Genomic DNA, 16,773 nt, shown 5'->3' on the forward strand with positions numbered 1-16,773 from the left:
GCTCCCACAGGTTCTGACGGAACACCTTGTCAGGCCTTAGGGATTTATCCACCCTAATTTGCCTCAACATCAAACTCCATCTTCTCTGTAATCTGTACAGGATCCATGACCTTGCTCTTGTTTTGCCTCACTTTCACAGACTGTCTGTCTCCTGAGTAAATACAGATGCAGAAATAATCCATTTAAGATCTCCCCTATCCCTTTTGGCTCCATGTGTAGATTACCATTCTGATCTCCCAAAGGACCAATTTTGTCCCTTGCTATCCTTTGCTCTTAATATATCTGTAGAAACCCATGGGATTTTCCTTCACTTTGTCTGCTGAAGAAATCTTGTGCTTTTTCTTTTAGCCTTCCTGATTTCTTTCTTAAGTGGTCTCATGCATTTCTTGTACTCCTCAAGTACCTGATTTCTTCCTTCCTGCCCATGCCTGTTATGCACCACCTTCTTCTTAATGAAGCCCTCAATATCTTTTGAACCCAAGGTTGCCAAAACCTGTAATCCTTGCCTTTTATTCTGACAGGAATATACAAACTCTATGCACTCAACATTTCACTTTTGAAGGCATCTCACTTAATAAGTACACCTTTGATTAAAAAAAAACCTGTTCCAGTCTAGGTTTGGGATCCTGGATTGGCAGATCCTTTATGAAACCATCAAAATTGATCTTTTTTTCTCCAATTTGGAATCTCAACTCAAGGACCAAATCTATCCTTTTCCATAATTGCCCTGAAGCTAGTGGCATTATGATCACTCGATGCAAAGTATTCCCCTACACAAATTTCTGTCACCTGCCCTGACTCATTCCCTGATAGGAGGTCTAGTAAAGCTCTCCGTCCAGAAGGAACATATTTTTACTGATAAAGGAAACTTTCCTGAACACATTTGACAAACTCTTCCCCATCTAACCATTTTACAGTGTAGGAGTTCCAGTCAATATGCGGAAAGTTAAAATCACTTGTGTCACAATCTTTGTTTCTTGCAACAGTCTGTAATTTCTCTTTAAGGTTGCTCTTCTTTAAGGTTCTCCAATCTGCCCTGTCTGAGCACTGTAGTGACGTTTTTCCTGATGATTAATGCCACATCCCCTCCCCCAATTCCTCCCATTCTATCACTTCTAAAACAATGGAACCTCGGAATATTGACCTGCCAGTCCTGTTCCTCCTGCAGTCAAGTCTCACTAATAGCTATAATTTCATAATTACATAATGTCATTATATGGTATATCTATAGTTGATTTACAGAATTGTATTTTTTGTCTAATAATGTTGTAAAAGTCTAATTAACCATGTTTGTAATCATCTGTTTTAAGATACTTAGAAGATTAAGGTAATTTTTCAATGTTGCTTTTTCACATATTACAATATTCTGCCTGATATCTGTGGCAGAACAACCCAGCTGATGGAAAGAAATCACATGGAGTCCAGAATCAACCTTCAAAATTTTCGCAGGGATCACTCCCTACGCGACTCCCTTGTCCACTTGTCCCCCCCATCCCTTCCCACCGATCTCCCTCCTGGCACTTATCCTTGTAAACAGAACAAGTGCTACATCTGCCCTTACACTTCCTCCTTCACACCATTCAGGGCCCCAGACAGTCCTTCCAGGTGAGGCGACACTTCACCTGTGAGTCGGCTGGTGTGGTATACTGCATCCGGTGCTCCCGGTGTGGCCTTTTATATATTGGTGAGACCCGACGCAGACTGGGAGACCGTTTCGCTGAACACCTACGCTCGGTCCGCCAGAAAAAGCAGGATCTCCCAGTGGTCTCACATTTTAATTCTACATCCCATTCCCATTCTAATATGTCTATCCATGGCCTCCTCTGTTGTCAAAATGAATCCAAACTCAGGTTGGAGGAACAACACTTTATATACTGGCTGGGTAGCCTCCAACCTGATGGCATGAACATTGACTTCTTTAATTTCCATTAATGCCTCTCCTCCACTTCTTACCCCATTCCTGACATATTTAGTAGTTTGCCTGTTCTCCATCTCCCTTTGGTGCTTCCCCCCCCCCCCCTTTCTTTCTCCTGAGGTCTCCCGTCCTATGATCCTTTCCCTTCTCCAGCTCTGTATCACTTTCGCCAATCACCTTTCCAGCTCTTAGCTTCATCCCACCCCCTCTGATCTTCTCCTATCATTTTGCATTTCCCCCTCCCCCCACTACTTTAAAATCTCTTACTATCTTTCCTTTCGGTTAGTCTTGATGAAGGGTCTCAGCCCGAAACATCAACAGCGCTTCTCCCTATCGATGCTGCATGGCCTGCTGTGTTCTACCAGCATTTTGTGTGTGCTGTTGTTTGAATTTCCAGCATCTGCAGATTTCCTCATGTTTGCTCTTCAGAATAAATGTTCTCTCCCCTACTACAAACCTAAATATCTATTCCTTATCCTCTTATTTCCCTGTAGCCTTGCAAGTTATTTCTCATATGACAATGGGTTTCCTTTTGATTCTTTTGACAAAATATACCAATTAACCTTCCCAGCACACCTCTAGGGTGTGACAAGAAACCCATACAGTCAGAGAGAGAGAATGTGCATTCTCTGTATAGGCAGCATACCGGACTGTTATGTTTCATGCTTCCATACTGCACCATTGTGCTTTCCTATAAAGGACTTATTGGTCTACCCAGTAATTATCATTAGTTCTTGGGTATTGGTTCTGACCAGTGGCACCACACCTGTTTTGGAAAAGTAAGTAGTAGTGTGTTCAGGCTACAGATCAGGAACATGAATGCATTATTTACAGTATATTGCCATTTTACTTGAGTGCTCCATTGGTTGGAGATGCTGTCTATCAGATGAGATATTAAACTACAATTTGCTCTAACTCCTCAGGCAGACAAAAAAAATTCCCATTTGATTATTCTGAGAACAAACACACTGTACTTACTTGCAACCAGCTTGTAAAAGATTCCTACCTAGCTACTTTGTGTATAAAGTACTGTGGTATAAGCTACACCAATAAGTACATACCCTCATAAATTGTTCATAGCTTCACGGTGTCGTGAGGGCAGAGTTCCATGTTGGAATTTAGAATATTTGAATTAGGAAATACTGTAGTCAGTTAATTGCACACTTTAACTTGCATTTTTAACTTGCTTTGGAGATGTAAAATACATTCTCTTAACTCTACAGCTTTTCTGAGAACAGTACATGAATTGCATTGCTTTAACTGAAACCTCTTAAATACTCAACGGATACTCAAGCAAGTTTATTTGAGTTACTAACATGTACAATTGTCTCAGTTTGCAACAATTTTGTGTCACAATTTTCTTTGTGTTGGTTGCATTATGTTGCCAATGCATTAATTACATATGTGATGATATAACAATATGTACATTTTAAAACCATGTGCAGCTTTACTTTAGAGCAGTAAATAAAGTTTGTACTTTTTTCAAACACACCAAAATGTCATAAGGTTGTGAAATGTGCTTTGTAAATGTATATTGTTTTGTTTAGATCTGGCAGTGTGGTGGTACTTTGGAAATAGTTACATGCTCACATGTAGGCCATGTATTTCGCAAAGCTACTCCTTATACATTTCCTGGAGGCACAGGACAGATTATAAACAAGAATAATAGAAGGCTCGCAGAGGTCTGGATGGACGACTTCAAGAATTTCTTCTATATTATTTCTCCTGGTAAGTACCATTGACTAATTGTACAGGAAATATCCCTTACCTTCCAAAAACAATTGCATTTCAAATCATTGAGCTCACATCACATAAGAGCAGAACTTCAGATATCTGCTTGTTGATCCGAAGCTGTAAAGAGCATATTTCCCAGTTGTTTGATTTCAGTGTTTCTGCTAGTTTGGAGGAAATTCCAATGAACTTCAGTGATAAAAATCAGGCAGTCTAACAGTTACTCTTGTGTTCAGTGAGTGGTAACACAATTAAAATTTTATGACACTTTGTAATGTGAAGTAACACTTTAAACAACAAAATTTAGTGAGACCATTCTGGTACATTATTGGACTATTTTATTTCATGTCATAGAATGGAGGGCAATACTTAATGCCTTCACAGTGGATTTGGGTTCATTTGAGTTACCAACTCAAGGCACTCTATTTGGGAGAGACAGGCATGCAGGACCACAGAAGACTGTATTGATCCTTAGTATCGAAGCACTCAAATGGATATCTGAAAATGATTTATTAGACAAACAAAAATTATTTTAGAAATAAAAGTTGTTAATTTCTGTTTACGTCCACCTGGGATAATCCTAGAGGGAAAAGATGTGTGGATCACATTCATATCTACTCCTATTTTACCTTTTGTCACTTGCCATTCAGGAGATACTGTTGCCTCAAGTTAGAAATCATCACCTCATCAGAACTAAAGAAAATGGGAGTCCATAACCTGGTCCTTTTGGTTCCTGAGTCTCCAATTTCAGGACTCTTGGATCAGTGCAGAGTGTGGCTGCGCTCCACCACTTGATTTCCTGTTGTTCCAACATTGGTCTCCACATGACTCTCAGCAGAGCACACACTTGCTGAATTCACCATCTGGGGAATTTGTCTGCTAAATATGTACCAGGTTAGCAAATGAATCTGGATAGTAAGGAATAGTGGTGAGAAAGAAGTAAAAATACAATTTTCTTTGATATTTTAAATTGTTTTAAAGTATTATACATCTTGGGTATAGGATGTTATGTTTTCTTAACTCCAAAACATAAAAACTAATTGAAAGGAAAACAAGTGAACTGGAAGATAACTTGAATAGATAATTTTACTTTAAGCAAGTGCACCATATGACGTGGTATGACAATGTATTTTTACGTACAACTTGTAATGAATTATTTAAACGAACACCTAACAACATATTTGCAGTATTACTCAAGTATTAAATGCACAATACTCCACCCTGCTTAGCAATAAATTCCAACTCAATGTAGAATGCATCTCCACTATATACACAGTATACTATATATACAGTACACACAATAGAGTACAATTACTATCCAGGCATCCACATCATAGTAATTTTAAATTGTCCCATTCAGGCCTAAAGATTTAATTGCTCTGGAGGCTTTCTTTCTTTAGTGGGATAATGTCTTTACTGACCAGGCAGATCACTCTGGCTGTGAAACAGGTTCTGGTTGTTGTAGGATTTGGAAGAGGTTCTGACAGCTCTGGCCACCTTTCATCTGGATGTGTTACCATCCCAAACAGTGCATGGCACGGTTCACTGGATGATGTTATTCATGTGTGAATACAGTGACTGACTTCAACAAATCCTTTATGATTTGGAAAGTCACCTCACACTGCTTTGTCCATTGCCATTTCTTCCCAATGTGCTCAAGGGATCGAACACAGTAGCCAGGTTTGGCAGGAACCTTTTTCAGTAATTGACAAATCCTAAAAACTGTGACATGTCCTTTGGCCTTGGAGCATCCACCACTGCTTGAATTTCCTTAGCACCCATGTATAATCCTTGTGCATTGATGGTATGATCACAGTAGGTGAGGCTTGATTTAAAGAATTCACTCTTGTTCTGAGCCCATAAACTTCTAATCTGTTTAACAATTTCTTGAGATCTTGGAGATGGTCCTTGTCATCCTAACCAATTACAATGATGTCATCCAGGTAACACTTAGATGCCTGGACAGCCTTGTAGCACCTGGCTGCAGCTTTCTGCCAGTGTGTAGATGCAGATGCTACTCTAAAAATGAGCATATTATTGTGGATGTTTATGGTGAGAAACACTTCTATTTCCATCTGTAGGTGGGCCTCAGCCAAATCCAGTTAGCTGAAGTGCTTTCCACCAGAAAGGTTTGCAAAGTTATCTGCTATCCTGGGCAGAGGGTATTGATCTACTTTCAGTACTTGGTTAATAGTAACTTTAAAATCACCACAGATTCTGACAGACCAATTCTTCTTGACTATCGGGACCACTGGCATTAGCCTTGAGCTCCACTCAAACTTGGAAAGAATTCTTTCAGCCTCCATGAGATCTTGCTCACTGGCTATTTGATATGTTTGAGCTTTCCAGTGCCATCAGTGAACACTGCGGTGGCATCATCCAGTACGTTTCCTAATTTGCTTCCAGTTGACACTTGGGTCTCCAATCAATTTGTAATTGTCACAGCCAGTCACAACCCCACATTGCTGGCCCTCCCATTTTTACTACATACAAGCCCAGTATGGCTTGTTGGTTGTTCTATGTCACTGTTGCTAATGTCATTCCACAGGAATTGTCTTTTCTCTTGTATAGGTTCTTAGCTGGATATCTGCAGGCTTCAGTTTAATATCTTTGAATTGCTGATATAAACCATATTGCTTGCCTGTTGTTAGTAAATCTCAGGCTACACAGTCTTGTGTCATTCTCATCAGTATCAGATTTTTCATCAAAAACACACAGATTAGTGCTCTTTTTGAAACTGCAACTTGACTTTTTATCTTTTTTCTCTTCCCTGTGCAGTCCATTTATTTTTGTCTGCCCAACATGCTTTTTGAATTTGTCCTACTTTGTTGCATCTTCAGTAAGCTTCACCCCTATACCTGTATTGATGTGGTGTATGTGAGGCCCTGTCACAATGGTAACACACTTTCTTTGGTTACGTTAGTTTCTGTTTAGACATTGCAAGTTTGTTCATGCTTGCTTTCATTTCTGATTGCAGTGCAGTTGTGTGTGTGCCTCTCTCTGCTGTTTCCATTGATAGAGCATTTTTGAATGCTTTCTTGTAAGATTCAACAAACTAAGTTATCTCTCAGTGGATCATTAAACTTACCACTGAACTGTAAATACTTAGACAATATCTTCAGTTCACCCACATACGGGGGGGGGGGCGGGGGGGGAGAGGGGGAATAGACTCGTCTTCCTTTTGATTCCACTTATGAAACCTAATGCGTTCTGCATTAAACCTAATGTTTCTGCATTACTTTCACAATATCAGCAAAGCTAATTTTGGTTAGTTTGGATGGAACAGTGAAACCTCTAAGCAAACTTCTAAGAGGATTGGAGGGAGGCGATTGTTGTCCCCTTGTTCAAAAAAGGTAGTAGGGATAGTCCAGCTAATTGTAGACCAGTGAGCCTTATGTCTGTGGTGGGAAAGCTGTTGGAAAAGATTCTTAGAGATAGAATCTATGGGCATCTAGAGGATCATGGTCTGATCAGGGACAGTCAGTGTGGCTTTGAGAAGGGCAGGTTGTGCCTAACAAGCCTATTAGAGTTCTTTGAGGAGGTGACCAGGCATATAGATGAGGGTAGTGCAGTGGATGTGATCTACATGGATTTTAGTAAGGCATTTGACAAGATTCCACATGATTGGCTTATTCAGAAAGTCTGAAGGCATGGGATTCAGGGAAGTTTGGCCAGGTGGATTCAGAATTGGCTTGCCTGCAGAAGTCAGAGGGTCGTGGTGGAGGGAGTACATTCAGATTGGAGGGTTGTGGCTAGTGGTGTCCCACAAGGATTGGTTCTGGGACCTCTACTTTTTGTGATTTTTATTAACGACTTGGATGTGGGGGTAGGAGGGTGGGTTGGCAAGTTTGCAGACGACACAAAGGTTGGTGGTGTTGTAGATAGTGTAGAGGATTGTTGAAGGTTTCAGAGAGACATTGATAGGATGCAGAAGTGGGCTGACAAGTGGCAGATGGAGTTCAACCTGGAGAAGTGTGAGGTGGTACACTTTGGAAGGACAAACTCCAAGGCAGAGTACAAAGTAAATGACAGGCTACTTGGTAGTGTGGAGAAGCAGAGAGATTTTGGGGTACATGTTCACAGATCCCTGAAAGTTGCCTCACAGGTAGATAGGGTAGTTAAGAAAGCTTATGGGGTGTTAGCTTTCATAAGTCGAGGTAAGGATGCAGCTCTATAAAACTCTAGTTAGGCCACACTTGGAGTACCCTGTCCAGTTCTGGTCGCCTCACTGTAAGAAGGATGTGGAAGCCTTGGAAAGGGTACAGAGGAGATTTACCGGGATGCTGCCTGGTTTAGAGAATATGCATTCTGATCAGAGATTAAGGGAGCTAGGGCTTTATTCATTGGAAAGAAGGAGGATGAGAGGAGACATGATAGAGTGGACAGCCAGTGCCTCTTCTCCAGGGCACCACTGCTCAATACAAGAGGACATGGCTTTAAGGTAAGGAGAGGGAAGTTCACGGGGGATATTAGGGGAAGGTTTTTTACTCAGAGAGTGGTTGGTGTGTGGAATGCACTGCCTGAGTTAGTGGTGGAGGCAGATACAGTAGTGAAATTTAAGAGACTACTAGACAGATATATGGAGGAATTTAAGGTGGGGGGGTTATATGGGAGGCAGGGTTTAAGGGTTGGCACAACATTGTGGGCTGAAGGGTCTGTGCTGTGCTGTACTATTCTATGTTCAAACTGTATGCCTTTAAATCCAATGCAGTCGGCAAAATTGGCACTCGCTTCTCTTTGGCTATTCCATTTGTTTTAAAGTACTGCTCAATCTGCTCAGTATACATTATCCAGTTATATGTTGTGTAATCCAGTTGACATGACTGACATACCATGTCAATCTTTATCTATGTAGCAAGATATTTCAGTTGTATTTTTTATGATTATTATTATAAGCCAGTACTTATTGTTTATGAATTGGTGAATGCTTCTGTTTTCTGCCTTTATCTTCATCATCTTATGCGAAGAAAATGTACTGCGCTTTTTTGTAACTCGACCATTTCTTACTGGTGCTTTTTTTTTCACTTGAACAACTCACTGTTCAGCAGATAGGTAATTGCGTTGGGTTCGTTACAAAAATACCTTGTCACCACTGTTATGGTCTGTAATTTAGAGTATTGTCACTTATTAACAAGTTAACATGCCAACAAGTGCATGCAGTTTACCTCTGATAACAGATTCTGGTCCTCTGTATCACTGACAAAGGAGATTTTTACCCCAATCTGTAACACTTGAACCCTATATTTGGAAGGAATTAAAAGACAGAATTGGCCTATTTGTGTTTTTTTTTCTCTCAGTTGCCTTTGATGTAGTAATAGTGGCATCTCTGACTGCCACAGAAACCAAAACACAGCCTCCCTTCAAAATGTTTGGCTACAGTTACTGATGTATGAACTGTGTAGTGTTGAGGGGGGAAAGCAAAAAAACTGTTTGTGTATATCTTGTAGATGGTACATGGCACTGTTATAGGAAGGGTGGGATTTAAAGCAAGATTATTGATTTAGTATCCTGGACAGGGGAAGTATGACTCTTGTCCTTTTGTCACTACAGTGTCAAAGTGGATTTGTAAGAATACCAAGGACACTGTCATAACAAAATGATTTGAAGTGGGACCTTGCCCAAGTTGTGAGGGCCAATTTTGCAAACATTCTGCACCCTAAAGTTGGGTAATGAAGTCTTCAGGGAGTATGGTGCAAAGGATCTGCTGTCACCTTCCTGAATGTTTCAGCAGGACTGAGCCTAGTCTCCTTCAGAAGCCTGTTAACAATTTTTTTTTAATATCTGACATTCAGTGTCATTTAAAACTGAAGTAAATTATTTAAAGATAATTGAAAGAGCTCATTCAGAACACAAAATCAATAGGAAATAATTAAAAACATTAAAGTAGACTTTTTTAAAGTTTCATTTTGCTTCAATACCCCAGAATGCTGAGGAATCCCAATGGGACTCCATGTGGAGTGTTGTCTCAGTCCCTTTCTGCTGTGTGAATGCAGAGGTCTGAGTTCAAATGGGTAATTGCCAATGATGGATCAGGCTAACGATACTTGACCCAGTAATTAGGCACAAGACACACAGAACAGAATGGGCTCTTTGGCCCAACTCGTTGATGCCAGCCAAGATTCCCAACTAAATTTGTCTCATTTGCCTATATTTGGCCCAAATCCCTCTAAATCTTTCCTCTCCATGTGAAGTTTTATATTTTGTTAATATACCTGCCTTAACTACTTCCTCTGGCAGCTCATTCCATTTACTGACTCCCCCCCCCCTTTTATTGGAAAAAGTTGCCCCTTAGATTCCTATTAAAGCTTTCCCTTCTCACTGTGCAAATCTCTTAATACCTAAATGCTGTAAGATTTATTACCTTTTTATTACAAATTGATTTGTGCATTATTCTGAATTTGTGCAGCCTAGTCTAATCTAGTTATTTCAAAAATAATGGTTGCCAAAAGAAAACTTCAGTTGCTTGAAATCAGGAGCAATTAATCTTGCAGCTTATTGTCTACCTGCACTGCACTTCCTCTATAACTGTAACACTTTATTCTGCATTCTGTTATTGTTTTACCTTGTACTATCTCAATGCACTGTGTAAAGAATTGATTTGCATGAAGATTTTGTAAGACAAGCTTTTCATTTTTCCTTGTTACATACGACAATATTAAATCAATTCCAAACTCATAAAGCAGTAAGTGTTGGAAATATCCAGCAGGCCAGTTAGTATTTGTGGATAAAGAGATGAGTTAACATGTTAAGTGTAATTGTTTTTGTCATTACCAATAACATTGTTTTTGTTTTGTGATTTATGGTAATTCCATAGGTGTTACAAAGGTTGAATATGGAGATATAACAGCACGCAAAGCATTAAGACAAAAGCTGTCGTGTAAACCTTTCTCTTGGTTCCTGGAAAATGTTTATCCTGACTCTCACATTCCACGACATTATTTTTCCCTGGGAGAGGTAGGATTTCTGAAACTGACTTGAACTTTAACAATACTTTTTTAGTTGAACTAGCTTTAATCACTATTTTCATTTAGGTCATTATATTTTTCTCTGTTTGATAACAATTCAAATTGTGGAATTATTGAGTGCTGGTTTTGTTGATTGATCATGTGTATGCTATAGCTTTTTGCAGGAAAGGCCAGATTGAAAATCCAAATAATTTCTTGTGAACACTGGAAATATGCAATCCCTGAAAAGCTCATGCTGTTGCCATTCTGACTGCACTTTAATATTAGACTGTGTTTTTGCAGACCTTGGCAACTTCCAAATAGTTATGCTTGGAAATCTGTGCATTGCATGTATTCCAGATTAAAAATGGGTACTCCCCACTTGTAATTGGAGTTCTCTGGAGCTCCATCCACAAGATTGGAAAATGCAAGATAATTTTCTTTATAACTGCAAACTCACCTAGCATTATTCTGTTGTTCTGACAATAAAAAAAAATAGAGGAATTTATTTTCATTTCAGTTGAATTTCTGATGTCACCTTCAGCTGTAAAACTTCATGAAAAATCTTCTGACTCTTGTATGGTATATTTTGTTTGACATTTGGCAGATGTGACTTGAAATTTCCATTTTCATCCCTCTATTTTAAAATTGTTTTTTTGTTGACTAAGCTTTCAGTCACCCGAAAATTTTTTGGTCTATTTTTTGTGTGTGTGACTACATTTCTCTGAAGCACCTTGAAAATTATGTGTTAAAATTCTACTATTACAAGCTGTTAATAATAATGAAAGCATTATCAGGTAGGTATAAATAAAATAGGTATGTTGACTAATTGCATATTATGTGAAAATCTTTTCCAGATTTGTTTTTTCAATCTGCCAATACAAGCCAAAGTTGCCTTTCAACATCATTACCCCTTAATATGCTTTCAAGAACACATTGATTAAAATAAAAATATCCTTTAAAGAAACATGAAATTTTGTTTTTGATAGAGTAGTAGTCACCTTTTAAATAAGAGTCCAAACTTTCCTGAGAATTAAAACAGCTGCTACTTTATAGTTACCAGCAAAGCGTTCAAAATATTGAAGGAGAGCTTTTATCCCTATTGACTTCACTTATCATATGGAGATGCCTCAATTCTAATTCAGTCTTCTACCCCATTTAGTTTCACATTCTTTTACAAATAACTATCTAATTTGCATTTCAGTAATATTGTTGGTCCTAATAGCTATGCCTAATTAAGTATTTTATTTTTACTAATTTCATACTGAATAAAATTTCCATTTTCCTTTCTCTGTTTTATCTACTCTGTGGTACAATTAATTAACCAACAGAATAGTTTCATTCTTCAGCTTTTCAAATCTTTCTATAATAGAAACAAACCTGTGGAGCCTATTATCTATTTTCCAGTGCTAAACCTTGATTTTGCAAACGTCTTTCATAAACATACAATGTTCTTGTATCATTCATATGATTTTTATTGTATTATTTTTCAATGCCTCATGAATAATCCTACAGTGATTACAGGTACATAGTTTTGCCTGCAATTATCCAGGAATAGAGTGATCAGTGACTATTGCAAATTTAGGTAGAAAATTAAAGGTTCCAAAGCTCCTTCATCAAACAACAATGAAAGATCTTTGTCCTGCTTTTAGATTGAATGAATTTGTTACATCAGTTTTTCTTTCAGAAAAGAGTAATTGATAGGTATGTGTAGAATTTTCTTGCATTTATTTGATCTGTGAAAAATTGCAATCAGATGTTTCAAGAGTAATATTTTTAAAAGTTTTAAAATACAGTAAACATGTAATACTCAACTTTATCAGAAAATTTCCTTTTTAAATAATACTGTCTAAGTAGAAGATATACCTACAGTGCCTTGAGAAAGTATTCAGCCCCCAGCCCTTTGTTCACATGAATAAGATTGTAAACAGGGATTTTGATTAATTTAACTGAGAATTTTTATTTGTCAATCACGTGCTCTCTTTTTTCCCCGCAGTAGAGTCCAATAAAAAAAACAGGCAAGGTTATAAAGCATGAAAACTTAAAATACAAAAACTGAAAAGAATTCCCGTAGCTACCTTCACCATATTCCACAGCAGGGATGTGTTACCTGGCTGATGCACACATGTACTGCTTTTTACAAAAAATATTCTTGCCTGTAAAGGCTTTGAGAAGTGTTACTTCGAAGATACTGTAAAGATGTGGAAGAAGGTCTTGTGGTCGGATGAAACTAAAGTGGAACTTTTTGGTCTCAGCACTAAGCTGTACACGTGGCATAAATTTAATACTGTATATCAGCCAGGTAATGCCATCCCTACTGTAAAGTATGGTGGAGGTAGCGTCATACTATAGGGATGCTTTTCAGCAACAAGGACTGGAAATCTGGTCAGGATTGATGAGAAAATGAACACTGTTAAATACAGAGAAATCCTGGATAAAACCATATAACCATTACAGCATGGAAAAAGGCCATCTCAGCCCTTCTAGTCTGTGGCGACGCTTACACTCACCTAGTCCCACTGCCCCACACTCAGCCCATAACCCTCCATTCCTTTCCTGTCCATATACCTATCCAATTTTACTTTAAATGACAATACCAAACCTGCCTCTACCACTTCTACTGGAAGCTCATTCCACACAGCTACCACTCTCTGAGTAAAGAAATTCCCCCTCGTGCTACCCTTAAACTTTCGCCCCCTAACTCTCAAATCATGTCCTCTTGTTTGAATCTCTCCTACTCTCAAATGTGCTAGCCTCTGTCAGAAAGCTTAAACTGGAAGAAGTTTGTCTTTCAGCAGGATAACAATCGAAAGCACACTGCCAGAGCAACCACAGAGTGGCTTCAAATGAAGAAAATTGATGTCCTTGAGTGGCCTAGTCAGAATCCTGACCTTAACCCAACCAAAAGTCTGACAAGACCTCAAGATTGCTGTGCACTGTTGCTCCCCAACTAACCTGGCACAGCTTGAGCAATTTTGCAAGAAGTAATGGGCAAATCTTGCTCCATCACATTGTGCAAAGCTACTAGAAACTTACTAGAAACTTATCCAAACAGACTACTGGCTGTAATAGCTGTGAGAGGTGGTTCAACTAAGTACTGAGCAAAGGGGGATATATATTTCTGAACTGCTGACATTTCAGTTTTTGAATTTTTAGTTTTTTTATGTTATAAAATTTTCACTTTTTTGGGGTGGGGGAGTTCTCCTGTGGAAAAAGGAGGAGCATGTGATTCACAAATAAAAATTCTCAGTTAAATTGATCAAATTCCCTGGTTATAATACTCAGAGAACAAAGGGCTGGGGGCTGAATATTTTTTAAAGACACAATATCATTTAAGTAGCTGTGATAAAATTGAACTTTAAAATGAGTCAAGCTTATTATAAGGTAAAGATATTATAAGCAAAAGGTGAACAGGATGATTAAAATGTTTCTTTTTATAGATTATAAGAACAGGATATTATACTGAAGCATTTTAAAACAATAGGTCATAGCTTGAATACTACATTCCATTCAGGTAATAAAACCGTAAGACAAAGAAGCAGAACTAGAACAATGGCCCAAGTCTGCTCCACCATTGATTATGGTTGATTCTTTCTCCCCACACTTCAGCTCCGCTCTCCATAACCTTTGATACCATGTCCAATCAAGAACCTGTCAATCTCTGACTTAAATACACCCAATGACCTGGCCTCCACAGCTACCTGTGGTAACAAATTCCAAAAATTCACCACCGTTTGGCTAAAGAAATTTCTCCGCATCTCCGTTTTAAATGGATACCCCTCTATCCTGAGGCTATGTCCTCTTGTCCTAGACTCCCCCACCTGGGAAACATCCTTTCCACATCTACTCTGTATAGGCCTTTCAACATTTGAAAGGTTTCAATGAGATCCCCCATCATCCTAAATTCCAGCAAGTACAGACCCAGATCCATCAAACATTTCTCGTATGGTAACTCTTTCATTCCTAGAATAACCCTGTGAATCTCTTCTGAACCTTCTATTCCAGTACATCTTTTCTTAAATGAGGAGCCCAAACTTGTCCACAATATTCAAGGTGAGGCCTCACCAGTGCCTTATAAAGCCTCAGCATCACATCCCTTCTCTTATATTCTAGACCTCTCGAAATGAATGCTATAAATGCATTTGCCTTCCCCACCACCGACTCAAAGTGCAAGTTAACCTTTAGGGTATTCTGCACAAGGACTCTCAAGTCACTTTGCATCTCAGATTTTTGGATTTTCTCCCTGTTTAGAAAATAGTCTGTACATTTATTTCTTCAACCAAAGTGCATGACCATGCATTTTCCAACTTTGTATTTCATTTGGCACTTTCTTGCCTTAAGTCCATAAGATATAGGAGCAGAAGTAGGTCATTCTGCCCATCAAGTCTACTCCATTCAATCATGGGCTGACCTAATTCTTCCAGTCATCCCTACTCCCCTGCATTCTCCCATACCCTTTGATGTCCTGGCTAATCAAGAACATATCTCCCTCTGCCTTAAATGCACCCAATGACGGCCTCCATAGCCGTTCATGGCAACAAATTCCACAGATTTACCACTCTTTGACTAAAGTAATGTCTTCGCATCTCAGTTCTAAATGGACGTCCTTCAATCCTGAAGTTATGCCCTCTTGTCCTGGACTCCCCTACCATGGAAAATAACTTTGCCATATCTAATCTGTTCAGGCCTTTTAACATTCAGAATGTTTCTATCAGATCCTCCCTCATTATCCTGAACTCCAGGGAATACAACCCAAGAGCTGCCAGACATTCCTTATACGGTAACCCTTTCATTCCTGGAATCATTCTCGTGAATCTTCTCCGGACCCTCTCCAGTGTCAGTATATCCTTTCTAAGATAAGGAGTCCAGAACTGTGCACAATACTCCAAGTGCAGTCTCACGAGTGCCTTATAGAGCCTCAACATCACATCCAGGAATACTCTATTCCTCTAGAAATGAATGCCAACATTGCATTCGCCTTCTTCACCACCGACTCAACCTGGAGGTTAACCTTTAGGGTATCCTGCACAAGGACTCCCAAGTCCCTTTGCATCTCTGCATTTTGAATTCTCTCCCCATCTAAATAATAATCTACCTGTTTATTTCTTCCACCAAAGTGCATGATCATACACTTTCCAACATTGTATTTAATTTGCCACTTCTTTGCCCATGCCCCTAAACTCTCTAAGTCTCTCTGCAGGCTCTCTTGTTTCTTCAACACTACCCACTCCTCCACCTATCTTTGTATCATCAGCAAATTTAGCCACAAATCCATTTTTTAAATATTTTTAATAATTTTTTAAGAGAATTACATAAAATGAATAGAATAATAGAGTAATGAAAATTAATATTAGCCCTCCCCTCCCCTGAACCCTTCCCCTCTTAACATCCCTGTCTTAAAAAAAAGAAAAAAGAAAGAAAGAAGGATTGCCTGGATATTGGAGGATTCTCACATGCTCCATGGAGTTCAAAATAACTTTAGTTATATATCTTTGTTTTTTTTCCCCCAAATAACTAATAATTTTATCTTTAAAGGACCTATATATTTAATCCTATCTTTTATAGATAGGGGTGCCAAATTTTCAAAAATATATCATATTCATTTCTTAAATTATAAGTAATTCTTTCAAGTGGAATGCAGCTATATATTTAATTATTCATAGTTAAATATGAATCTGATTTCCAAGTAACTGCAAAAGCTTTTTTGGCTACTGCCAATGCAATTTTTATAAATTTTTTCTGATATTTATTCAATTTAGGTTTCTGTATTATCCCTTCAATATCGCCTAATAAAAATAATATTGGGCTATGTGGAAGTTGTATTCCAATAATCTGTTCCAGTAAAAGTCTTAGATTTATCCAAAAAGCTTGAATTTTAAAACAAGACCAAGTAGAGTGTAAAAAAGTACTGATTTCTTGATTACATCGGAAACATTGGTCAGATAAATTTGGGTTTAATCTATTTATTTTTTGTGGTGTAATATATAATTGATGTAAAAAATTGTATTGTACTAATCTAAGTCAGACATTTATTGTATTTGTCATACTATCAAGACATGGTCTTGACCAATCTTTTTCATCAATTTTAATATTCAAATCAGTTTCCCATTTTTGTCTTGACTTATAAATTCCTGGTTTAATTGTCTGTTTTTGAATCAAATTATACATACAACACGTAAATTT

General features: G+C 38.3%; 1 protein-coding gene across 3 annotated transcripts in view; it reads left to right on the plus strand.

Annotated features, from left to right (window-relative positions):
- Positions 1-16,773, plus strand: part of galnt1 (UDP-N-acetyl-alpha-D-galactosamine:polypeptide N-acetylgalactosaminyltransferase 1) — a 145,855-nt gene that overhangs the window by 110,076 nt on the left and 19,006 nt on the right. For all 3 annotated transcript variants that reach the window (XM_059972486.1, XM_059972485.1, XM_059972483.1), the window contains 2 exons: positions 3,463-3,643; positions 10,461-10,600. In XM_059972486.1, the coding sequence (XP_059828469.1) occupies positions 3,463-3,643; positions 10,461-10,600 (321 nt within the window). The remainder of the gene's footprint in view (positions 1-3,462; positions 3,644-10,460; positions 10,601-16,773) is intronic.

This window comes from Hypanus sabinus, chromosome 6, assembly GCF_030144855.1.
Source record: "Hypanus sabinus isolate sHypSab1 chromosome 6, sHypSab1.hap1, whole genome shotgun sequence".
NCBI lineage: Eukaryota > Metazoa > Chordata > Chondrichthyes > Myliobatiformes > Dasyatidae > Hypanus > Hypanus sabinus.